General features: G+C 43.5%; 1 protein-coding gene across 2 annotated transcripts in view; it reads left to right on the forward strand.

The window, feature by feature from the left end:
• ACVR1 (activin A receptor type 1) overlaps window positions 1-25860 on the forward strand; it is a 318170-nt gene that overhangs the window by 179923 nt on the left and 112387 nt on the right. For both annotated transcript variants that reach the window (XM_085645512.1, XM_085645514.1), the window contains one exon: window positions 4361-4460. In XM_085645512.1, the coding sequence (XP_085501638.1) occupies window positions 4361-4460 (100 nt within the window). The remainder of the gene's footprint in view (window positions 1-4360; window positions 4461-25860) is intronic.

Below are 25860 nucleotides of genomic sequence, written 5' to 3' on the forward strand. Positions count from 1 at the left end.
TCTGAGGAACAAGGGTCAAGGGTGTCCTTAAATACTAAATTTAAGGACGTTAATAAGTTTTGGGGCAGTAGCCAATGGCTACGGTTTCCTATGGTGACTACACCCTTTGGATGCCCCCTCCTTTTCGGGAGAGGGGCACATGGCCTATTGGGCCTAATTCTCCAACTCAAGATGTAGAATTTCTATGAGGGGGTTAACCTCAGTTCCTGGCGATCCTAGGGTTGTGACAGGCTAAGGTGGACACTACTATGCTTACTAATTTTCCAGCTTGTCCTGCTGCCAAAAGTGGTGTCTGGACAGGGGGGCAGGCATCTCCACTAGTTGGAGCGGCCCAAATCAGCACATCCATAGTGAGAGCCTTTGAGGCTCACCACCAAGTGTTGCTGTTCCTGTTTGGGGGAGGTGTGAAGCGCCTCCACCCAGAGCAGGCTTTGTTTCTGACCTCCCGAGAGCACAAAGGCTCTTACCCCATGAGGTCAAAAACATGTCTGGTGGTAGCTGGGTGGCGGGGACCAGTCAGCCAGTACACAAGAAGTTGGGATTTTTTCAGAGGGCATCTCTAAGATGCCCTCTGAGTGCATTTTATAAGAAGTCCAACACTGGCATCAGTTTGGGTTTATTATTTTGAGATGTGTGGTACCAAACTTCTCAGTTTTTTAGTAAAGCCATCATGGAACTGTGGAGTTTTGTTGACTAACTCACAGCCCATGTACTCATAATGGCTTCACTGCACTTAAAATGTTGGTGAATGGCACAGACACTGTAGGGGCATAGTGCTTATGCTGCCATGTCCACATCTGGGGTAGGGTGCACCCTGTCTTAAGGCTATGAGGCCTGATAGAGGAGTGACTTATCCATGCCACAGGCAGTGTTGTTGGGCATTGCACACGGGGATGTGTGCAATGTTGACTCTTCAGTTTGATGTGCACCAAAACAAGCAGCCTGCTATGGCAGTGTGTGGGTGTTAAGGTGGGGGGTCTCTGAGGGTGGCATAATACATGCTGCAGCCCTCAGAGGCACTCTCTGGTCACAAGGACCTTGGTACCAGGGGTACCTTTTTATGAGGGAGGTGCATGTGGCTCAGAGGTGTGCCAATTGTGGAAATAAAGGTACAGTTTTGGGAAAGATCACAGGCCCTGGGAACCTGATTGGCATGGGCCCAGGGCACACTTAATCAAGTTAGCATCAGTCATCTGGGAAAATGTTTGGGGTAACCTTGCACAAAGGGGCTCTTTCCTACACACCCTGTACCCCTTACCGCTGCACGCTCCATCCGATATGTCACAAAACTGCCCCAAGACCATTCAAAACCCATTCTGTGTGATAACGATCGCTGCATTAATACGACTAGACAAGCTACTGAACAAACATATTTTGGACTCAGTACCAGCCTCCTTCTGACACAATCGCAGGATTAAATTAGGAGGAAAAACTGTTTTGGGAATTGCGGGCTCACAAAGATATAAATGCAATAGGAGCCCTGGGCACATTTCTAAACCCCATAGCATTCTCTACATTGGATGCATGTCATGACCTTCCAGACATGGAATTTTAGAACTTATTGAAAATAAAGAGTGCCATCCAGAAATTGCCTCAAGCTCAGCCCCCCTCCGAACTCCATGGCTTATTGAGTAATTTGAGGAGGATAGGACATACTGCATCGCACCTACATAAATAATTAGAGCCTCACATGAACTCCTAACTTAAAGGAATAATAAGAAAATGGCAACCTTTCATACCAACCACAGTCGTACAGCTTCACGGACTCCGCATGGAGTCGAATTTGGCATCCACCCTTTATGGCAAAGATCACCCCAGTGCTTGCCCAGACCATATTGTGGTCCATGCACGAGACATATTGGACCCAGTCCAGACTTTACAAACTAGGTCTCGCTGCAACAGACAACTGCTGGCGGTGTGGGGAAGGGACGGGATCCCTTAAGCATGTTTCTCGCCTATAAATTGGCCCATCCCTTTTGGGCAAGACTACAACGCATGGTTGAAGACCTCTTCAAGATACCACTTAAGATTGACTTCTTAACGGTAATCCTAGGAATCACGGTCAACCCACTTCTCTTACCGCTTTCAGAAAAGGATCTGCTTATTGTTGGATCTGATGCACTTGCTGAGCAAAGACGATTCTATCAGAGTGGAAATTGACATCTGAGATCCCCTTTAATAAATGATGGAATATGCTATGCTCTACCAGAAGTGCTGACAACATAATGTACAAACAACTGCACAACACAAACCGCGTACAGTGACTATGGGTCTCTTTTGATAGGTACTTTCAGAAATCCAGGTCACCATAATGGGCGTAACACCATACAGATCTTATAAAGAAGGCTGTAATCCTCTGGTGCAGTGATCCTCAAAGTACGGCCCGAGGGCTGCATGTGGCCACCTGGGTAACAACAATGGACTTCTGTTTACTTGACTCAGCACTTTGATTAAAACATTTTCCTATATTTAACCGTTAATTGAAGTTTAAAGAAAGGTAGTAACTAGGTTGTCCTGCGCTGCTTAACTTTAGGAACACCTTATTTGTACATACCTATTGCAACAAAAGTCTAAAAATATAATCAGGTCTCTTCAGAAATCAAAAAGTGTATTTCACTAACATGCAGAAGTGTATTACCTTAGCACATTAGATTATATAAGTGCATTGAAGTATTTTCTTTTTAAGCGATAGTTTCCAAACATAAAGTAAGAACCATTAATTTACACCCCGCCCCCCCCGAAAACAATGCCAGTAGTGAGGCAAGTCAGAAGTTATGTGCTCTCTTTGAGTGACCTGGTGCTATTATACATGAACATTATAGTTTATTAAATTCAACACAGGAAAATAATTTGTACAGTGCTGAACCTAAAGTCATGCATTTTGAGGTTCTCTTTAATAGGATAATGAAGAAAAAGAGGGAAAGTAAAATAAAACAATTGCCTTGGATCATACAATTTGGTAAAGTGGTGAAACCGGGATTAATCCCAGGTAAACAGGTCTCACATTTTGCAATTCAGCCACTAGATGTATGTGCTTTTCTTCCCCTACATCCACCATAATGCCTGCCCCGTAAAAAACACCCCCTTCATGACCGCCACCGTTCTAACATCATTGCGTCCCTCGGTTGCATTGTAAACCAAACTTTGTGACCCCTACGAAAATGTTTCCGAGTATCAATGCAGTCTGGTAGATAAGGTTACCGCAAACCTGCTGACCAGTCAAACAACACTAGATAGCGCCCTTTTCTCTCATCGCACCCCCCCCCCTATTCCCTTCCCACTCTTTGTTCCCGCACTCTGCGACTCCTTATTTTCTACTTTTCTCTTCTTTTCTCTTCTCTACTTTCTAACTTTTATTTAGCAAAGTGCATCTCTGTAAGGAGAGTTGTTTTGCCATTTCCCTGGGGAGGGGGTCCCTTCTAATTATCTTTATATTTCTTTATTGCCAATACACTCCCCATACACTTGCATTCTTCCGTCCTTGAGATACAGTTTTTCAGTATGCACTAGAATCTTAGGTCTTACTACTATTACGCCTCAATCTTTCCTAGACATTTGATGTTATTTTCACATGATGTGCACAAGTTTTTGTTTTATTCAAAACTCCAATAAAACTGGTTAGAATCAAAAGATGTGCATTTGTCAATTTTCCCATTTTCACATTAAAAGATGCTCCTTCTTAAAATCCAGTTTCTACAGCATTCACTTTTCGCTGATTCAGCTGCAATTTTATAGTTGCTATGAATTGTCAATGCATATGTGGGTTCGCACACATTGACCTATATGAACATTCTGACTGTCTTTTAAGTGCAATAATTACCCAAAGAAGGCAAATTTTTAATCAGTACGTAAAAAAAGAATCCTTTACAGAAAGAACGATCTACTCGCATTTTACTGTGTCTGATAGGAAATGCAATCTTTCACTTCCCTGCTGTCTTCCCATGCTCCTACGATGAACACTAACCCCTTTGTAGTTTCCTTGGTGTGGAAAAATCAGCTGTTCCAACAGCATGAAACCCCAGCTGTGAGTCTGGTGCATTTTTTAAAACTCATATTTGAACATTTCTGGATTCTTTCTTATACATCTCCTGCTCTGTTTCATCATCCCTCCTAGCTCACTAACCATGGCTGAATGAGTTAATTTGATGTCCTGCAGTTTGATCAATACTGTAGTGATATTATTATTCACATAGGCTAAATTAGCAATACTGTTTGAATATTATCTGTATATTTTTCAATTGTATTTTATTGAAATGTACTAAAACATTTGTAGTTTGAAATGCTTCTTACACTGTAAACCATTATTAATGCAAAAAGATTTTTAAACTCCCTAACTTGAGGTATTTTTTTTTCTATGCAGGATTTATTGGATCATTCCTGTACTTCAGGCAGCGGTTCTGGTCTTCCTTTCCTGGTGCAAAGAACTGTAGCTCGGCAGATCACACTATCAGAATGCGTAGGTTAGTATTCCCCAATTGAAAACCCATTTTGCTACGTTCCCATATGCACAAGTGTACTGAAAAGATAATTAAGCGATGGTGACTTTGCCTGGCTCGTACAACTATCTTAAGTATTGGCTTATAGTGGGATCTATCTATCTATCTATCTATCTATCTATCTATCTATCTATCTATCTATCTATCTATCTCTTATTGTATCCCTTTAAATAAACCAGTAGTTCTCGCATTTCTAACTTATAGGTGCTCTTCAAAGCCCAGTGATGTTGTAGTATGCAGACTGCCAGTGGCACCACAAGCAATTTTGTGGAAAGGGATTAAAACGTAAATCTACAAAGAGCCAGTACAATCACTGTGCTACACCACATCGTGGTGCTGCCGCACATTTTATTCTTTTTATGTTTAATTATTTTAATTATTATCATTATTGAAAAAGCGATCCAGTATCTGTTAGCAATAAAATCTGATTTGCTTTACAAACAGCGTAGTCTCAGAATTTCCCATTGTCGAAGTACATTCTCTCAATACAATGCTTATGCAATCATTTCTATTACCATTTCATTCTTTTTAATACAACCGTGAGGTCTCTTACAACTATGCATGTTCATTCGTTATCTTTATTGGATCATTTTTGGCTTTCTGTTGTATTTATTGCGGGAAAACTCACATTTTATTTGAAGTTGTTTATTGAAGTGAAAGTCTGCCTGGATCTTAAGAGCGAACCCTTCCCTCCCTATGCACTGAATAAGTCCCTACTTCCTGCGTACCAGATTATTAATGGGAGTCAAATTCATGTCACCGAAGCCTACCTTTTGCACTTATCTCCTGAGGGTGCAGCTATTGGAAAGTCCTGAGGTATGGGGTGCGTTTGACTACTTGCGATGACCGGCCAAGCCTCTCCGTGAAAAACATAACCATGACGGCTTCAGCTTTGGGGTTTTTCCCACTCCAAGCTTTCTGGCACAATGTTAAAGTCTACAGCGAGACACCTTTCCAAGTGTATCTATCTTTGAGACGTTTTAGCTGTAGCTTTTGCGCTTGGACAACTGAAAATCTTTGACCTCCAGTTAGATTTCTAAGTGTAAAAGTAAAACATTCTGTGGTACCTATTTTCAGTTTATAAACCATTTTCTGTGTGGTGGTTTTGTTTTCTATATAACGTTTGACCCCAAGATTTAGTTTTTCATCATTTTGTGACATTTGTCTTATTACTGGTGCGCCTTTCAGACTCACTCAGTTTGGAGCTTGTAATTTCTTAACATTATTTTTGTTTGACCCATTGTTATAGATAGATCAAATAAATGTTCTATCAGGATGGCTTTGTTACTGTTCTAAGCCAGAGATTTCTCACAGAAGCCAATTTACCTCTGTCAGTCAGGTTTTAGGCTTTGAAGTAGCTCAGTCATAGCTCACATACTTTCCTCCAATGCTGAACACTTGATCACCTACATCCCACAACTAATTTGATGTGCACTGTGAATGGTATGTGCTGGGGACAACTGGCTTCAGCTAGGGTGCCACTTCCAACTGATTCGTATCTTACTGCTCTCCCGTCAGAGATATTTGTCGTTCTCTGACTAAGGTGCTTGTTTTCTGTTCTTTCCTTTGTGTGTGTGTGTGTGTGTGTGTGTGTGTGTGTGTGTGTGTGTGTGTGTGTGTGTGTGTTTTTTTTTATTTTTTAATTTGTATGTTTTTTAATTTATTTTTTGTGCCATCATGTTGAAGATGTGCCTTGCTGGTGTTGTTGCTCTACTTGCATGATAGAGAAACCTAGCGTGGTTGCATCTCTGCCTCAGCAGTGAATAACAGAAAAAAGTAATTTGAATAAGCCCCAAGAGACGCAATTTATACTACGCATTTCATACACCTGACTCACTTGCAAATCCCATTCGCTGTGTTGCTTATGGCCTCGTAAGTGGGGACTTAATGATTTCACAGGTTGGTTGATTACGATTCTGTGCAAAATCACAATTTATTGATTAATTTTGGATGCTAGTTTGCTGCCTCAATTTTAATACCTGAAGCTCAGTTGCCTCCCAGATTGTCTTTTTCGAAAAATACCCTCTCTGGGTCATTTGGAAGAGAAGTTTTTGATTTGAAGCTTCTGATATGCCCTTACCGTTGTGGAAACTGAATTGCTAAGCCTTCAGAATCGGGGCCAAACTACCTTACCTGAATTAATTGTTGTTCCATACAGGTTCTCTCTCGTGTACAAAGTATATTTCTGTGTCTAATTTTGAAATAATGTAGATCTTCTCTGTCTGGCTGCTTTGAGCATAGACGATTTTGAAAAATGTCTTATGAACCCTTTAAATCCGAATTGGAACTAGTATCTCTTTCTGTTTAGTCAAGGCACCTGGCTTCCTGTGGATTCTATGCATTGGAGGTTAACAAATAGTTTATTTAGCAGAATCAATTTAACACAAGTTATATTAACAAAGGCATATATGAGCTATGATAATGTTCATCCTTTATTCAATCACTTCGAAATGAATGCTCTTTCTTAAAATAACATATCCTTGAATTCTGCTTGTAAAGCTGACCAGGACATAGTATAAGAGATGGAATGGGTAACAATTAATAGTGTAAACTGCGATCTAGCTACTGGTATTAGAGAAAGGCCCTGGTCTTACCAGCGGTGGCCGGCTCAGTAGGTCGAAGCAGGGCGCGGCGGGGGGGGGGGGGGAAGCAGATGTACGACGGAATAGGTATTATTTAATTATACCTATTCTGTCGGCTCCCCTCCCCTCTGCCGTGCCGTGCTATGCCTTGCCCCGCCTCACCGCGCTTACCTGAACCGGCCGCCGCGGGGTCCGTCATAAAATGTGGGATAGCCTCTTCATAACCTCAGCGCAATGGAGAATTAATCTTGCATTATTCATTTAGAATGAAGACTGGTCATACTTGTTCTTTTCTCTTTAACTTGAATGGTTTGTGCCAAGCCTAATATTAATAATAATGATGATGATGCAAACCCAGCCTACTATGAGTTTCTATGTTCCAAACCGATTCATGTTGCTGATGAGAAAAAACCTAGAACTGTTTTAGAACGTTGGTCTCTTGGCACAAAACCATCCAGGAGACTGAAAGGATCAAGCTCATGACTACGGTTACAGTGTTTGCACATGCCGTGAATGGGAGTGCACTATATACCACATAGAACACCACACTGTTCTATACCAAACCCCAAATATAACAAGCATTGAAAATGCAATAGGTCTCGCCTTTGATTAAGTTAAAGCCATTTGCTTTGCTAATGGTATTGTATAGCAAAGCAAATGGCTTTAACTTAATGAAAGGCGAGACCTATTGCATTTTTAATGCTTGCAGTAATCAATGTTGGGTGGAGGGGAAGGGGGGTTCTTGGGCCCTCCCTGCCTTCCAAAGGTGATCTAAATAAGCCCCGTGCGTACATCCCCTTATCAAGGCTGATACCAGTCTTGAAATGTTCCTTATATGCGGTGCATCAATGTGAAACGTTCTCCTGAAGTAAACTTTGCTACGTCCTACTGTAAGGGAAGTGTCTGTGACTCATATTGCGGGGGGAGGAGTGGGGCAGTTTGTATTGGGAACTAAGCCACCGCGCGAGTAAAACTACCCCCAATCACTCAATTACATCCGATTATTTTGAAGCTGATTTGATTCCACGCAAATCTTCTCTTTGAAGCGCGTGAGGTCTCCAGAGGGTAGAAAGATCCGCACCGACCCCCAGACAGACCCAGGGCTGCACTGCTGCTGCTGCAGACACGCCCCGCACTTCACAAGTTCCCCGGAGCAGAGTCTGTGAGAGAAACCCAAGTGATGCAGACTGTGGAGAGAGAGAAGAGCTTGGTGGGAGGGGGGCGGCAGAGAGGAGGTGATGGGATGCAATAAGAGGATGCTTGGGCGCGGGGGGTGAGAGGGAGGGAGGGGGTGAGTGGGGAAGGAGGGAGGGCGAGAGACAATGAAAGCGAGAGGGAGAGATGGAAGAAGGGAAGGATGAGAGAAAGAAGATAAAGGTGGAAAGGGGAAAAAGCGCCCCGGGCGAGGAGTAGAAAGAAATTAGAGTAAAATAAATAACAAGAGAGCAGAGGGATGGATGTAGAGACAAACCGTGTTAGACGAGAGAGCGGGACGAAGTGGTCATACAATTTATTTCTTTATGCGTTTTGATATAGCGCGGACTTTACCCGAAGGTGTCAGAGCGCTTCACAATAGGAACAGTAACGTTACATGAGGAGAAAATTAGAAGTGGGCATCTTACAAAAGCAAACGTTACGTTACATGAGGAAAAAGTGACAATACAATGTAGAGGAGCGAGAGAAGAAAAATAGGCGGGAGACCAGGAATGAGAGAAAGAGTAATGAGGCAGAGTGTGAGACGAGAGGAGGCTTGGGGTGGAGAGAAGGAAGAAGAGCCAAACAGAAAGGGGCGATAAAGAGATGAAGGAAAATAGACATGGCGAGAAAATGAGAGGGAGGAAGACAGAGCACAAATTGAGGTGCACCATTGAGGTGCAGTATGGGGGAAGACCATGAGAGATGCGGCGGTGGGGCTGTTGAGAGAGAGAGAGAGCAAAAGCAAAGGATGTGACGTAAATGGAGAGGGGATGTGAGAGGGAGTGGAAGAGAGAACGAGCGAAGATAGGGACAAGAAAGAAGATCAGACAAAAGAAAGCAAGAGGTGGGAAATATGAGAGCCAACTCAAAGAAAGAAAGAAAGATGAGCAGGAGAGAGAGAGAGAGAGAGAGAGATAGAGGGGTGGAGGCGGCGAGTAGAAGAGGACGGATGAGAGAGGGGAGGGGGCATGGCGGAACGGAGAACCAGCTGAGCCATCGGTGCAGAGAGATAGTGAAGAGGAAGCACCAGGGATAAAGCCATGAAGGAGAGAAGAAAGAGTTCCTGTTGCGAGGGAGGGCGGAACTGACCGTGCTGGGGGAGATCTGAGGGAGTTTGGTGTAGAAGAAATCAAACGCTGACAGAAGGGAGGCGAGTACAGACTGTGAGGGGAAGAGAGCCTGCCTTCATGAAATTAAATATTCAGCAGAGACAAGGTGTTGCGTCGCCGGCAGGCTGCGCTTGTCATATAATTAATAATCTGTACAATGTGAACTCCTAAATAAATGATCAGCCCCCCACAGCCTGCTGGCTGCATGAAAGGAGCTGGTGCGCTTCGAGGCGCGTGCCTCGCCCCCACAAGAAGGAGACATTATAGGAGTCAGTCTGCGAAGTTGTGCAACATCACGCGTTCTGAAACAGAGGCCGCCTGAAATCATTCCAGAAGAAAGAAAACACGTTTTCAAAACTTTCCTTGAAATGACACGTCTGGGTTCCCTTCTAAGGCTCGTGGGAAAAGCAATGAGCTAAATAAAAGCTCAGACTGTGGCGGATACTTCAAGAAATGTAGGATGTTAAATGTCAAATTTAGCTACTGGATGCGGGTTTTAAAATACGAGCCTCTTCTTCACTGGGAGCTTCTGAAACAAGCACGGTCCGCTTTCACTTTCGTCCGGAGCAAAACGATTTCTTGTCTTTATGGGGCCATGTGTTTTGAACACATGGCCCCATAAAGATAAGAAATCGTTTACGACTAACGGAAAGCAGGCGAGCCCGTCCAAGTGGGACGGCACAAAAAGCCAAAGGGAGGTAACACACACAGCTCTTTTCCAATGGCTGGCCACCGTTTAGCATAAATGGTGACGCCGGCCAATGGAAAAGAGGGGCGGGGGCTTAAAGCCCTTTACTGAAACTCCTCAAACTCATTAAATCTCGCCGAGCGAGCTGCGCGTGTGCGCAGCCACGCTAGCCGAGACCTAAAAAGCACCATAAGAAGGAGAAATGATCTTCTTCCTAGAGCAAAAGGACCTGCTTCTCAGACCGTTTGATGTCCTGATGCCATGCTGGCCTCTCTTCACCCTGAGAGCGAATCCAATCCATGTGGAAATCTCTGCTCAATCTGATGACCATGTGCAGATTGAAACCCTCTGTATGGATATATTGGATATCTTCAGGATGGGTCTGGCACTTTTTGGTACACTTCAAAAGTATGGAGCTGTTCTTTGGTCTTGGCAACTCTGGTGTCTCTGAGACCGTCTACTGACTTGACATATTTACAACTTCCAGACTTGGTGCCTAGCAAGAAAACCTAGACTACAGCACTTTCGCCAGCCCATCCATCATCATTGGTGCCTCCGCCTTGGTAGCCGGTCACAATGCAGATTTCTAAGCATTCATAGTCACTGGTGTCTGAATAAACGGACTGGCAAAAGGGGAAGTCAGAGCTTGCTTAGATGTCAACCTCCTTCTTTGGCCCAGAAATGTTTGTGTTGGAGTTGTTGTTTGGATGTGATTCTGATATCATAAACATGGCAGTTAGGGATTATGGTTTCATAAAAGATAATGACTCAAAAGCTGACAATCTACTGCCTCCCTTTTACATCTATGCTGACCTATAGCTTGACTTACAAAATGCCAGTTGCCTCGACACCTCACCACAAGGGGACAGCTCTTACCCCTCTGACTGAGAAAGTGTCCTCCTTTTTCACATAATAATTATGGTTTGAGTCCTTGGAACTGTCCTTAACCTCCGTGGAGCCAAAGGCATACATTTTTATGGAAATCTTGCTGCCTTTTCTTAGCAGTTGCAGAGTGCTTGCTTCTATTTAACTTGGCACCAGTGAAACCAGTCATTGCTTCTTTGGGAATGTCCTTCTCGTGTTCAGCAGTAGACAGATATTTTCCAGATGCAGCAGTTTTGTTCTCATGACTCAAAGTTTTTGTCCCCACTCCCACAAACTTTACTCCATTGGCCTGCTGTTTTTTGCTTTAAGCAGTCTCACTCACCTTACAGGGAATAGCAAATGCCTACCAGGCTGCTGTGTCCACGCCTTGTAGGAATTGGCCAAACTGGCAGTTATAATCCAACCGAAATATATGTGAAGTAATTTTCTGATTTGGTCTTTAATGACTTGAATGCTTCATGGGCACAGCAGGCACTGCATTTGGTTGCCCGGATGTGTTCAACTGGCTATTCAGTAGATATCCATGGTATTATGATGGTCATACCTTGCAGTCGCAAAAGGAATATTCGTCCCGGGAAAGCCAACAATAGCAGGGGTACTGCCCCTTGTGTCCAGTTTAGGCCGTGACTGAGAATTCGGTCTTGCCTTACTTGGCATGACTCCTTCTATAGACGTGATTCCTCTTACGCAGAGCAAACAATGTGTGGTAAGCAGTTGCCCTCAAGAAAAGTTGCAAAGGAGGAAAAGCCCCAAAGGGAAAAATCCTCCAGAGGCAGAGGAAGACGTGTGAAGAAGATTATCAGTGCATAATTACTTAAAGACAGAGTTGAAGGATCAGGAATCAGTTGACTTGAAGAAAAAACTTGAGGGATGTCTTTGAATCCAAGTATAATCCAGAGGAAAAACAAAAATATAAAGTGAAGAACCCAACTCAAAATGCTGTTGACTGCGTTGCGGCGTGCCTTTCCCTTAATCCAGCATTGTTTTTTTTTTTTTTTATATGAAAGACACAGGAAGTGCCATCACTAGACATACAGAACCCATCCTAGATTTGATAGCAACCATAGGAATCCACTGCATCCACCATATTGGATTGGGAATAATGATATAGTCCCGCACCACCTCTTGTTGGAAAACTAGAGGATAGTGAAGGCAAGATGGAGCATTCCATAAGGTAAGTAACTGGTTTCCTGGAATAAGTCATCTTTCCCAAACACCTTTTTGTCCTAAGATGTTGCTTGCAAAGGTTTAGATTTTTAGGGGAAGATGTTGTCTAGATTTGTAAACCGAAGGACCGTTGTGGCATTGGAGAGGCACAACAGCTCACTAGACTTGGCCTTACCAATGAGACAGTTGCATAAACAATACAGATAACTTTGGGCTATTTTCTAGCTCCCGACACCTGAACAAATGTACCTCTTCTTTCAAGGCATGAGTGGACCTAGGAGCTGCCATCACTGAAGACAGCTGGCCCATTCCACATCATCTTCTGCTGGATCTGCTACCTCAAAATCACTTAAACCCTTTAACATGATTATATTGTGGTGCATAGGCAAGAATCTCCAATTTTTCTGCCATTTGGGAGCCGATTACAAGATGGGTCTTCCAGTTGATCCACAAGGGGTACACCCTATTGTTCCTGCCTCTTCCTTTAGACTGTCTTTTTTTTCTGCCAGGGCATTCTGTCTGGCAAACACTGCGAACTGTAGACAGAGATCCTTGCCCGGCAAGAGGTCTTAGAGGAGGTGTCTCTGGACGAAAGTGGCTCGACATTCTATTCCCTTTACATCTTGGTCTTGAAATAGGGCAGAGGTTTCAGACCCATCCTGGATCTCTGCCTTCTGAACTTGACCATGTTTTCATAGTTCAAGACGCTGTCTTTCGGTAGGTGTTGGTGACATTAAATACAAGGGTTTGACTATCCTCACCGGATCTCCAGTTCGTCTACTTCCATTTTCTAAATGTCCCCGATCACAGGTATTATCTGTGGTTCACTGTTGGACCTCAGTACTAGGATTCCCTGGTCTTGCCATTCGGGCTTACAACTGTATGTCATTTGCTCCTGAAATTGTGGGCAATTGTGGTGGCTTCACTAAGATGGTTGGGTACTAACTTATTCCCATATTTGGATGACTGGTTAGTGAAATGAGAATCAGCAGGCATCTTCTGTATTATATCCCCTTGCTCACCATTCTGAGGAGTAATCAGTGGTCATGAAGTTGCCTGCAAGTCGGGGTATTGGGGTATATATCAAATTCAGCCAACTATGGCGAACAACTTCATATTCAGAGGCCCATATCTGTTGACGGTACACAGATGATCTTCCCCACATTGTGGTGGCATCTCTTCAGTGGTACTGATCAAAACTCATAATAGTCTGTGGGAGCATCCACGCCAGGAGCATACCGGAGGTGCTGAGTATTGAGAAGACTGCTCATTGTGCAATAAAGAAGCACTTCTTTGGACTCTGAAATCTCTGCATGGCTGGTATTATTGTGACATAGATAGTGTTGGTGTTTACGTGGTTGCAGTCACCAAGAGGAATGTCCGTCTTGTGAGGCTTCGGCGAAGAAAGGTGGTCATTTGGCTGCATAGTCTCATATCAGAAAAAAGGTGTCAAATTTCTGTTTCTTCCTAAAGTTCCTTGTTAACACTGTGTGTTAATAGAAGAGGGCCTGGCCAAGCTTTATGAAATGCCTTTTCCATGATCCTGGCCCTTCCAGGAATTGCTGCCTGAGGTTCCCAGTTCAAGAGAAAGTTGATTATTTCCTTGTGATTCCACTTACTGTTTAAATCCGTTATAAAGGAGGCATTAACTAACAATGTATCTGTTACACAGCTTTCACACCTTTATTTTTCATTGATTTCATCGTTCATTTAATTATCATTGTCCCTGATTTTTAGTCCAAGCAGTCCTTTGCTTGCCTCTTTTCCCTTTCCCTATATCAGGGAGAGTTTGGTGCCTTACTGATGTTCTACATAAATTTTCCTCTTCATTCAAGAGCTGCAAGATTGCTAAGAAGGTTATTTTTTTTTTTTACCCTTTGTAGCTTTTATCACTTCTAGCTGGTATCCTCTTTAAGAAATATGAGACCTGTTCATGTGTTAAGTGCATGTGGTACCGTAGCTGCAGAGAGGATTCACACTTTCTTTGGGTATGAAAATAAGTAACCTTGATACACCTTTACAGTGCTCAGTCCTTGATAAGGTAGGTCATCTGTTCAGCCATCCGTAATCGTAGACCACATTGGTCATGGATACCTCGTTGCTGGGATTATACTGCCATATGGGCATCACTGCTGCTTGAGGCCTCTGAGCTGTATAGTAGCAGCCCCTGCCCATAAAGGTGTGGGTGACTGGCTGTTCCATGACCGCATTTCTTCATTCCATCTTAGAACGTCAGTCAGATTCTGTCACTCAACGCGGCCAGTATTTACACCAACAGGTAGAAATGCTTGGGTTTCGGGTGTGGGGTGGGGGGGGGGGGCAGGGGAGTGGCGGTGGAGGTAGGTCATGGAGAACATTCTTGGAGGTATTTCCCTGTGGCAGTGGGTGCAGTTTTCATGGAATTATACCAGTAGTGGCTTATCTGCTAAGTTCCCTCAATGTGGGAGCGGGCACTCTGCCACCCTGTTATGTTATGTTAAAATTACTTTTAGAGCGCACGTGCACCAATTGGTTTCTTGGTGCTGTTTCTAGGAGTAACCGGAGCCCTGTTGAATTAATCGTATGCTTGGGTGAATAACCAGGTCTTGAGAAGTCTTCTGAATATCGAAAGGTCAGTGCAGGATCTGATATCAAGTGGAAGGGTGTTCCAGAATCTAAGCGCCCACACTGCGAACCTGCATCCGCCTCGTCGCTTCAGTTTGTAGGAGGGTGTGACCAAGAGGTTTGTGTGGGCTGAACGCAGGTTGTGGGTCGGTATATGCCGTTCAATAAGGCTAGAGATAAATTTTGGGCTAGTGCCATGCGAGGATTTTAAATAAGACAACCGACTTTGAAGGCACAGAGTTGTGGTATGGGAAGCCAATTCAACTTCCTCATGAGAGGAGAAACATGTTGCCATCTGGGCTGCTGGAAGACCTGCCTGGTTCTGCACCAGTTGCAGTCTTTTGATTAGATATAGTGGTATGCCGAAGAATAGGGAATTGGCATAGTCTTATGTGCAACACAATAGAACAACCTGTATCAGTGCTTCCTTAGTGAGGAGTCTGCTGATTTTACTTATCTTTCTTAGCTGAAAGAAGCAAGTAGAGATTACTGATCCTATCTGAGTTTTCATGGTAAGGTCACATTTGATTGTCACTCTAGGACTCTTGGCGGAGGGGGACAGAGTAGGGGGAGAACCCAGGTCAGCTGGCCAGAAGTGTGAGCTCCACATGTTCTGAATACCCCCTGTCAGAATAAGTTCGGTCTTGCCTGGGTTCAGTTTTAAGTGGCTGCTGTTCAACCAATTATGGATGTGCAGCATAGTGGCTTGGATTTCGGTCACGGAGTCAGGTGTGTTATTAATGTGAACATTAATTGTAGGTCGTCTGCATAGTTAAATGTGCACACCTTCCTTTCTTTAAAGGACCGGATCAGTGGGAGAAGGTACAAGTTGAACAAGTGCGGAGATGGTGAGGATCCCTGAGGTACTCCACATGTTGTTCTCATATTAGGTGCAGTGAAATGAGATAAGTGTACGGACTGGGAGCGGTCTTCCAGGGACGACCTAATCCAGCTAAAAGCCGAACCCTGGAGGTCTGCTTCCCTGACACGGTCAATCAACTAAGATACCGTGGTCGACGGTTTCAAATGCTGCGGAAAGATCCAACAGCACCAGGTCCTGGGGAGAGCCTTTGTCGGCTTCCTTCCAAAGTGTGTCCAGCATGGTCAGTATTGCTGCCTCTGTTGAGTGGGAAGGGCAAAACCCTGCTTTGTGGGAGTCGAGGTATTCAGACTGTTCAATAAAGGAACAAATGCATTTAGCCACATGGGATTCCAATACCTTGGCTAAGTAGGGGAGCAGAGAGATTGGACTGTAGTTGTTCAGAGTCTGGGGGTCGCCCCCTGTTTGTTTTAGAAGGGGGACAATGATCGCTTTTTTGAAAGCTCTAGGCACACAGCCCTGTGACAGTGACCTTTTCAGGAGAGAGAAGGCAGGCCTGGGAGGGCAGGCCTGGGGAGTACAGAGAAAACTTCTTTTAAAATATGAGGCGGACAGCTGTCTGTGGGTGACCCAGATTTTACTTTGGTCAGAAGGTCCAGAAATGCCTGACTGCTTATTGCCGGGAACTGGCCAAGGGAACGGGGGGGTTTCGACGTTGATGGTAGTGCCTCGAGGGTGCAGCGGGTATTAATACTGGCTTTAATCGTGGTCATTTTATCGATAAAGAAGGTATTCAGGGAGTTGCAAAGTGCTTGAGAGGAGATTTGTTTTATTATGACTCAATCAGGGTTGGACAGGTGATTGACGATTGAGAATATTTCCTTTGATCTATTGGTGGAGCTCAGGAGTTTTGAAGAAAAATAGGTTGCTTTGGTTGTTAAAATTGATTCTTTTGTAATCCTTGAGTTGAGCTAGATAAGTCTCTCTCTCTCTCTTTTATCAGGAGAGTAGTTACGTCTCCATTTCCTTTCAGATTGGCATAGGGCTTGTTTTGCGGTTTTTAGATCATTAGAGAACCATCTCTGAGCCTCTTGGCACCTGGCTGATCTTATTGCCTTGAGGGGGACGTGTTCGTTGCTGGCTGCTGTTAGCTGTGAGGTTTTCCTCACTAAGGTTGATAGATGGCTGGTAAATTGGAACTGTCTGCCAGTGAGTTACAGAAAAATTTTATGTTGATGCTATTCCAGTTCCTTGCCATAGACCCTTCGTTAGTTGGGGGTTTAACTATAGTTTTGTTGTTGATTGCGAACTTTATAAAATGTATAAAGTAGTGGTCGGACCATATGCAAGGAGAGACTGTCAATGCATACACTGTAAGGTTGGCTGTCCAGACATGATCAAGTATGTGTCCCTCTCACTTGAAGGCCACAAGGTAGCAGCATTACACCCCGAAGTGACACAAGTGATCTTTTCCAAATTGAACTGCCCAAAACTTTAATTTCTTCGGCACTTGGATCAGGAAATGTCCTCTGTTCTGTGTCATTGACCTCTCTCTGCAAGTTTCCTGCAAGACAATTTCAATTCATCTGGTATCCGAGCCTGCTGTACGCATATATGTATCAATTCTACCACTGTCGAAAGTCTTGAGGAAGGTGCCGGACTGAGCTCAGCTGATGCTGGTCACCCCAGATTGGGCAATTAGAATCCGTTATGCAGATCAATTGGCATTCTGCATACGGTCCTCTCTTCCCCTCCTGCATAGTGTGGACCTGTTCTTGCGTTACGGCCAGACGGCTGGTTCCTCCAACATAGCCCCCAAATGCTGCATCTACACATTTGGAGATTGAAAGGTGCCAGCTGGAGTCTTTTGGCTCCCTAGTTAAGCGGGAGACCGTTTGGATGCCAAAAAGGCTTCTATTAAAGCGGTTAATGCTGGTTGCTGGGACAAATTTGTGCAGTGATGTGGGTCAGAAGGCATGCACTCCTATAAATTGTGCCTTTCTGATGACCTGCATTTCTCAGTCTTTTGCACAGCTTGATCTGGCAGTGTCAATAGTTATGGGTTTCTTGCTTTCATGTGTCTACCTGATCAACCATCCGTGTTTAGATCACCACTGATGGTCCTTTTTCATAAAGGTTTGATTCACTAGTTTCTTCCCACTCAGTTTATTGTCCCCCAGTGTGTTTTGAATAATTCCAGATGATGCTTAGTTACCCAGATTAGCTTCTTATCCCGAAAATTGTTTTGTTGGTGGCAATACGCTCAGCGTATAATGTTGTAGATCCTCAGGCTAGCTACCTGGATAGTTAGTCGTCCGCAATTGCCCAGCATTCTTGCCCTAGATGTTTTTAGTCTTTCAAATGGCCCAGTCTGTCACTCTTACATCTTTCTTCATTCCTCTCTTTTACATCAAAGCCTAGGAGCGGCTTCATAGGCTGGACCGAAGGCATGTGGTTTCCTTCTATACAATACTAAACAGCATGATTGTTTCTGGTCCAGGGAAGACCTGGATTGGCTGTTCGGGCTGGACTGTTCCCATAAGGAACAGGGTCAAGACTGATTTGCATAAGGCTGGGTCTGAACTGGGGTGGCGAAGAGAGCTAAAGTACGATGATGGATTCAACCCTGGTCTGTGACTGGAGGTGAGTGTCTGAAAAGTTTCAGCGCTCAATCCATCATCTCCTTGTGTGTGCTTCCTACTATATTGAACATTCAAAGCTGGACTTGAATTTTACTAGAGCCAAGAAAGCTTAGGCAGTGATCAGACACACAATTTCCCTTTGGTTCTTTCTCTGTATGAAGATCCTCTACTCCTTGGACAAGAAAGACACTCGAGGGCATTTGTGCTCATTCCATTAGGGCCATAGCGGCCTCCGCAGCTCTCCCAGAGGTGTCTCAGTTGACCACATCTGTTGAGTGGATTCATGGTCCTCTGCATAAATTTGGCAAGCACTACTGTCTCATGTCTCGGGCATGCAGTGATGGGCACTTTGCCCGTAATTTACATAGGTAGCCTTCACTATTCAATCCCTCCTTCCTTGGAGGTAATGCTTTGGCATTCATAATGTGAAGAATCTGCGGGATAATGTATTCTCCGGTAACTATATTTCTTGTGGCTACGTAACCTGCCCGCAGATTCCTCCCTCCTCAACTAGGAGTTAATGCTGTGACTACTAAGATCCTACAGTATGGAAACATGGTATGTGCTGTAATTATGTGCGATAATTGTCACTTTTGTGGATTTTCTATTGGTTCCACTCGAGGCACAGGAAACCTATATGGAGCAGATGTAAGTGGGCAGGTTGGTGCTTCCTACATGCTTATGTTATGTCTAGGAAGTGGAGCAGTGAATGAAGATGTGTGGTACTGTGTTGCGGTGCTGGAGAGAAAAGTTCTTCAGACCAGTCTAGCGCCGGCAAGGATGTTCAGAACTTGAGGAATTTGAGGGAAGATGATGTATCCACCAGAAATATTGTTATTGAAGGCATTTATTTTTTTCTTTCAAACACCTGCAGCATAATCCCACGTAGAATTTGGGATTTGGAGAATCTTCAAAATAGAAGACTAAACTGTATATTCACATTCTATAAATGACACGTCACTGGTAGATATCTTCACTTAATCAGTAAGCACATATGCAATGTATGTTTGAAAGGGTTTGTTGATTTCTCAATACCCTCATTCTAACTGTTTTCTTGCCACTCACTCTCCTTTTCTTCCATGCGTGGATGATTGCAATAATGGAGAATATATGCTGTATATATACACGGACTGATGAATAAATCAGGCACTTACTAGCTTTAGATGCTTATTGCTTTAAAAAACGACAATTCAACGGAAAGGATGACATTCTGGATGCATTTGGCAATTTCTTGTTTTGTGTCCTCATTTGGGTACAAATACTCCATCTACAGTTTAGGTGAGTTGATCCAGTTTGTGTGTTCATGGTTATTTAAATGATTTTTTGAGACCAATATGACTGCTACCTTTGAGTTGTCATAACTTTGTTGCCCCGGTCCCTTGCAAATACCAGTGTATCATTTTAGAAATATAATCCTGAGTTTATGGTCCTGGGTCTTATTGTAAATGGGCATGATGCTGTGATTCATAAGGTACAAGTCCTTTGAATGGTGCAAGCCCCCTCGGAGTTGTGTGGTGTGTGCCTTTCTTTCTGGTGGTAGGAACGTATGCACTAAATATAATGAAGACTAGTGGCCCCTTCAAATGCAAATCAAGATTTCTCAGATCACCCACATTAAGGAACTGCCAGTGTTTAAAAAAATACTCTTCTGTATCATGCTGAGGATCATCATATATGTTGGTTTGGAAATGTTTTCCCTTTTTTCCTTAATAATTTTTTAGAACAAAAAATGATTGCAAAGTACGGCCAATGAGCCAGAGACAAATTAAAAATTACGGAGTGCACATTAGCAAGAATAAAAAATACGTTATACAGTTATTTCAAAGCAAGTATGACAAATATTGCCATTGTCTTACAAAGGGAGCACCCTTTAACCCATTGCTAAGCTGATGCACCCCTTATTATTGATCAATTTCCTTTGTTCAGTAGGACCATTTCCTCTAATTCAAACTGTGTTCTCTTTCTGCCACTTTCTGGTGGGCGCTACTGCTGGTCCTCACACACTGGGTCAAGCACAGAGCAAAGAAGTCGTTTAACGGAAGCTATTTTAGCAAAATATACATTTTCACCAGGAATACATCAGAAAGCTAGTGGCACTGCACACAGTGTCCGCCTACTGTCCTTCTGCAAAAATGAAGGTGCCTTGGGTGAGATTCAGCAGCATGCACTCGGCATGAAAGTGCGGATGCAGTGTTTTTATTTCTAAAGTCACAGATATAGGGACCAATCAGAAATGACATTTGCTCATGTGGGTCTGTCAGGTGACTTACCAGGTCATTTCAGTGCGAATGTGTACAAACTAGGAGACTCCTATAACGGAATGACCAACAATTTGGGGGCTTTGAGTCATACAGCACCTGATCCGATCATAAGACAGGTTTGCTAAAGAGCCCTGGCTTGTGCTGTGTTCAGAAGGGCATTATAGGAGCCTCAAGTTGCTGCCTAGCAGGTTATATCTGTTTTTTATTGATAACACGGCTCATGCTGTGCCCAGGCAGCATCACTGCGGTACTTTCCAAATGGCGCGGTTTTGCTAAGCGTTTTGTTACAGTAGTCAAAAATGTTGTCTGCTGCTGAAGGATGATCTCAAGGTCATCCATTAATGGAGTGGTGCTTGTGTAGACGGTATCGTCTGTCTTTCATTTTCAAGAAAACTGCTCCCTTGTGTTCTCTCAGGCAAAAGGATACTTCCAAACAGTTTTTCAGATCGTTAGCTCTTTCATCCATTAAGGAGGCAAGTGAATGGATTTATTTATTAAAAAAAAAAAAAGTCATTACAGCCTTTGTAAAATATGTGCTGTGCATGTATGTGGCTTTTCTCACTATGTACCAATAACATTTGCAGTATTTTTCACCAATAAAAGTTTTATTCTATTCCGTGGAAGCACATGTTTAAGTACGAAAAACTCCTGCTTAAAAACCTGTAAATAAATTTTAGTTTCGAGTTTCTTTTCTTCTAAATAATTTCAAGGCCTGGACACCTTTGAGTTTATGCCCATTTTTGCTTTTCATTATGTTCCCTGTCCTGACATGAGTTCATTTATCCTCTAGTTTACCTGAGAATTCACAAAAGAACAAAAACTACTTGCAATTTAAATGAGCTGCAATTGTTTTGGATGTTTCAGATCATGCTGGCAACATATGGTCCAATGCACTGTACTTGAACTTCAGAAAGGATGGCATAGGCCTTTAAAGATAATGCATTCATGTTGTAGTCCAGATTAAAGCACATTCAAATTCTAGGACAAAGAACATAAGAAAGCACAGCCAAAGGCCATTGTATTTATGAATATATGTGTATGTGTATGTATATATATTCCATCACCTCGTCACACCTCCATTCTCGTCGGAAAGAACGAGCGCAGACCTCAAGTACGTGCTGCAATTATTTGTTTATTTGTCTTTGCCTGCCATTACGCGCTTCAGCCGAACAAGCGGCCTTGATCACATGACGTATATAATATATATATATATATATATATATATATATATATATATATATATATATAGAGAGAGAGAGAGAGAGATCATATTTTTATCAAATGGGTGTTGCGCCCCAAAGGCCCCTGTTTTAACAAACACCATCAGAAAGTACCTCTGATGAGGCAGTACAAAACCAGTGTGGGGTTGCTAGTATACATGTATAGAGGGACCTGACTGGACAGTCCCATTGAAGCAAGGCCAAGATGGATTACCTTGTAGCTGGTCTCTGTCTGGCGTCAGGACTGCAAAGAGAATATGAGCGATTACCCATGGCTGAGACTTTTGAAGGCAATCATTCAACCCTTCAGCCTTGTATTTTCATCACGGAAGAACCAGGGATAATGTGAAATTATTCATTCTAACTATAGTAATCCAGACAAAAGTTCCTTCAGGCCTGTTTTTTCGTTGATCGCAGCTGTTTGTTCCGGGCGAGAGGGTTTGATTTTACAAATGGCTCTTGACCTCTGATTGGGAGTTTTCAGCATATCTTACTTAGTCATTAGACCGAGAGAGCAAATTCTTCCCAAACCTTGATGAAGCGGCGACACCACCTCCTTCGCAGCCCCATTAAAGGCCCAAGTGCTAATGCATTTTTCATTAACACTGTCGGGAAATACAAATTGCGGTGCCAAGAAATTCAAAAGCTAACCTGCATTTATGTGTCGGTGTTAAACACAAATGGAAAACCCCTCGTGGGCACATAATCGTTCAATCTTGAGCAGTGCCAGACCACTGCAGTTAAGATTATTTTTACACTCTTAGTAACCTTTGTTGTAACAGGTTTGCCTCAGCTACACAATACCATTTTGGTATTTTATTTTTTGTCAGTCCTACGGAACGGGCACATGGAATTCACCGAGGCAGAATGGTTTGAGATCTGTTTCACACGTCTGGGCTTGTTTCTGGCTTGGAAGCGGCTCCGTTTTCAAAATGTAGGACATTGCAATCCTATTTTCTGTTGGTTCATTTTTTGCTATGCGGAAACTGTACAGAAATACATTCTTTTGTGCTTTCCCCTTGAAGAAGGGGCGGCTTTTCTGCGGTAGTTTCTTGCACACCTCACTAAAAAAAGAAGTATGTAATTAAATGTGGGCCAGATATCCAGCTGTGCCTTTTTTGTTTGTTCATTTTAATTTCACGCTTCATTGGGAAAATATTATCTTCTTTCAGGTCTGCATAAACAGAGACATGTAGGTAGGCATGCTACAAAGTCCCTCTGTATCCACTTCCCAGCAGGCAAGTGCCTCAATCAGGAATGCTCATTACAACGTACTCCACTAGATTAGTCATCACATACTGGTCACTTATCAAAATGGCTGGGTTTAATACATTTTGGAGGAATAAAATGAATACATGTACCAGAAACCATAAATCATATATATATATATATATAATCTACTGGCGGTCGCCAGTAGATAGTTATAGTTAGGACCGTGTTTCCATAGGAAATCTCAAAATTCTATTTTGAATAACTTTGGCGCCGGTTGACGAATCCTCGCGAAATTTTCAAAACTAATGGGGCGCTCCGTTCAGCTCCTACCCTGAAAGTCTCGGGGTGATTCGTCAAGCGGGGGCCGAAAAAAAAAGGGGGGTCCCAAAACGCGTTTTCCCCATGCATTTTTCCATAGGACCTTTAGACACAGCTACAGCCCGAACGGCTGAACACAATTACTTGAAATTTGGCAGAGAGGTAGCCATACGGTCAAGGAAGTGCCTTTCGCAGGTCTGATGTAAATCTGTTCAGTATTTCCTGAGAAATTAGCATTTAAAAGCATATCAATATCTATACGCGCGCACCGTGCGTGCTGGGTGCGCGCACCCTGCCGTGCGCGAGCGCAATTCTGATTGGTTGTTAGTTGTCAGTAAACATTCGAATCGGTCGAAACCAGGAAGTGTTGGCCGCCATTTTGTCTCTCGCAGTCTGAGGGGGTGAAAATCAAAGGTGGAGAACGTGAAAATGGGGCAGAGTGGACAGTTCCTGACCCCCTAGCCTTGGTCAGGGGGTCACAAAAGGACCCCCAAGGGAAGAAAAAACAATTTTTTTTTTTAAATCGCGAAGCGTGGGCGCTCGGTGCGCGAAGCGCACCCAGTGCCCACAAAGCGCGCACGGTGCCCGCACGGTTCGCAGTGCGCGCTGGGTGCGCGCACCTCTCGATTTAAAAAAAAAAAATTTGCCTTTTTTTCCCTTGGGGGACGGTGTAAAACCTGAAAAAAAAAACATAACTTAGCATTTAAAAAACCTTGCAAATTCACTTAAAAAACCATAGGTTTCACACAGGTTATAGTTAGGTGGACATTTCACTCGTAAAACACCAATGAAATTCCCCCGTTATAGTTAGTGCAGGCAACTATAACTCACGCGACCGCAATCCTCTGCTGATGACGTCAGATATTACATCATTGATGACATATGTGTCTTTCTGAAAAATAAATATTTGTAATATATGTATAGCTAAAGATTAATGGAAGAAGACATGGGCAAATAAGTGTCTAAATACAGTGATGTAATATCTGACGTCATCAGCAGAGGATTGCGGTCGCGTGAGCAAAACATAGAAGTTTGCAAGGCTTGTCCAAACGCTGCCAGGATACAGTCTTTCTAGGCACTAATCCCTCCTTTTCAACCAGTCCCCCAAGGAACATTCAGGACAGTCCTCTGCCTTCTCGGGATGATGGCCTCCTGTATTGCCATTGTGCCCCATTCCTGGTTACACATGTATCCATTGCAGGAGTACTTGGCGCATCAGTGGACCCAAGCGAAGGGTCATTGGGATGATCTAATGCCTCACTTTTCGCTCTCTGCAGTGGTAGAACACCAACTACCTGTTGTAGGAGTTGCACTTTGTCGACCCAGTTCTCCACCATTGGGGCCTCCCACTCCTAGAACTCTTCGCCACGGCAGAAAACGCCAAATGCCCAAGCTTTGCCTCCAGGTTTCCACACCCTCAGTCCAAGGGCAATGCACTATAAATTAGTTGGTCAGGTATATATTTGCTTAAGCTTTCCCTCCTCTCCCCCCTACTTCAGTTTGTGGTTCAGATGCGTCAGCAGACGTCCTTCACCCTCATTCTGGTGGCTCCCACTAAGGCCTGTCAACCCTGGTTCACCACTCTGGTTGAACCCTTGGTGGGTCTGCATGAGAGACTCCCCCCGCCCCAACAGGCTGGACCTTTTCACACTGAACCATGGTGAAATCGGGCACCCAGACCCCGTCTCTCTCAAGCTTGCAAAATGGCTCCTGTGGTCCTAGAATTTGGGTACCTTAATCTTACACCGGAATGCATGAGCATTCTCAAACCAACGCGCAGGCCTGCTACCCGTGCCTGCTTTGCTAACAAGTAGAACATGTTCGTTTACTACGGTCATTCAAAACACATTCACCTTTTAGCAGCTAAAGTGCAGGATATTGTCCTGAATCAGTGCAATGCCTTCAGAATCGACACATCGCCTGCTGAGGAAGCAGTAGTCACGCATCATCTCCAGGACCGGTGTCTTTTACGACATCGACGCAACGCCAGATCAAGGTAGTTTGGTTCAGCGGGCCCAAGCGGGTATCTGTAGCCGGCCCACGCTCCATCGTGGTCGGCATGAACGTTTGATTTTGCTCCGGTTCAGCGCAACCAGATAAACCATTTAAGCGCGTATTTTACATGTATTCTTTAAAAATTCATATCTCGAATTCTACTTGTAGGATATTTGTTGTTTTTGTCTTGTTTTATTTATAAAAGTAAGCTCTATTTTTCTAACCTTGTGTGGAGTCTTTTTGTAGAGTTTTCACTGTGTTACTGTTTGAAGTTTTGCACAAGTACATATTGCCTTTTAGGTTAAGCCTGACAGCTCTGTGCCAGGCTATTAGAGGGTGAGCACAGGATAATTTAGGGTGTGTTGTGACTTACCCTGTCTAGGATTGTGGTTCTTGCTTGGACATGATACAGACCTCTGCCAACTAGAAACCCATTTTCCAACACAAACCAAACTTAAACTACACAAACTTTTAAAATTGTAAATCTATAGTTATATCTTCAACTTATAACTTACGCACTACCTTTAAATTACTATAAGTCGTGCTCCTCCGAACTCACCCTTGTCACCTCACTTGCCACACTACTTTAACCATAACACATGCCATTTCTGTGCATTGTTTATACCCTTGCCTACTACATCACTTATAGCATGTGAAATCATAC

The sequence above is a fragment of the Triturus cristatus genome, chromosome 3_1, assembly GCF_964204655.1.
Source record: "Triturus cristatus chromosome 3_1, aTriCri1.1, whole genome shotgun sequence".
Lineage (NCBI taxonomy): Eukaryota > Metazoa > Chordata > Amphibia > Caudata > Salamandridae > Triturus > Triturus cristatus.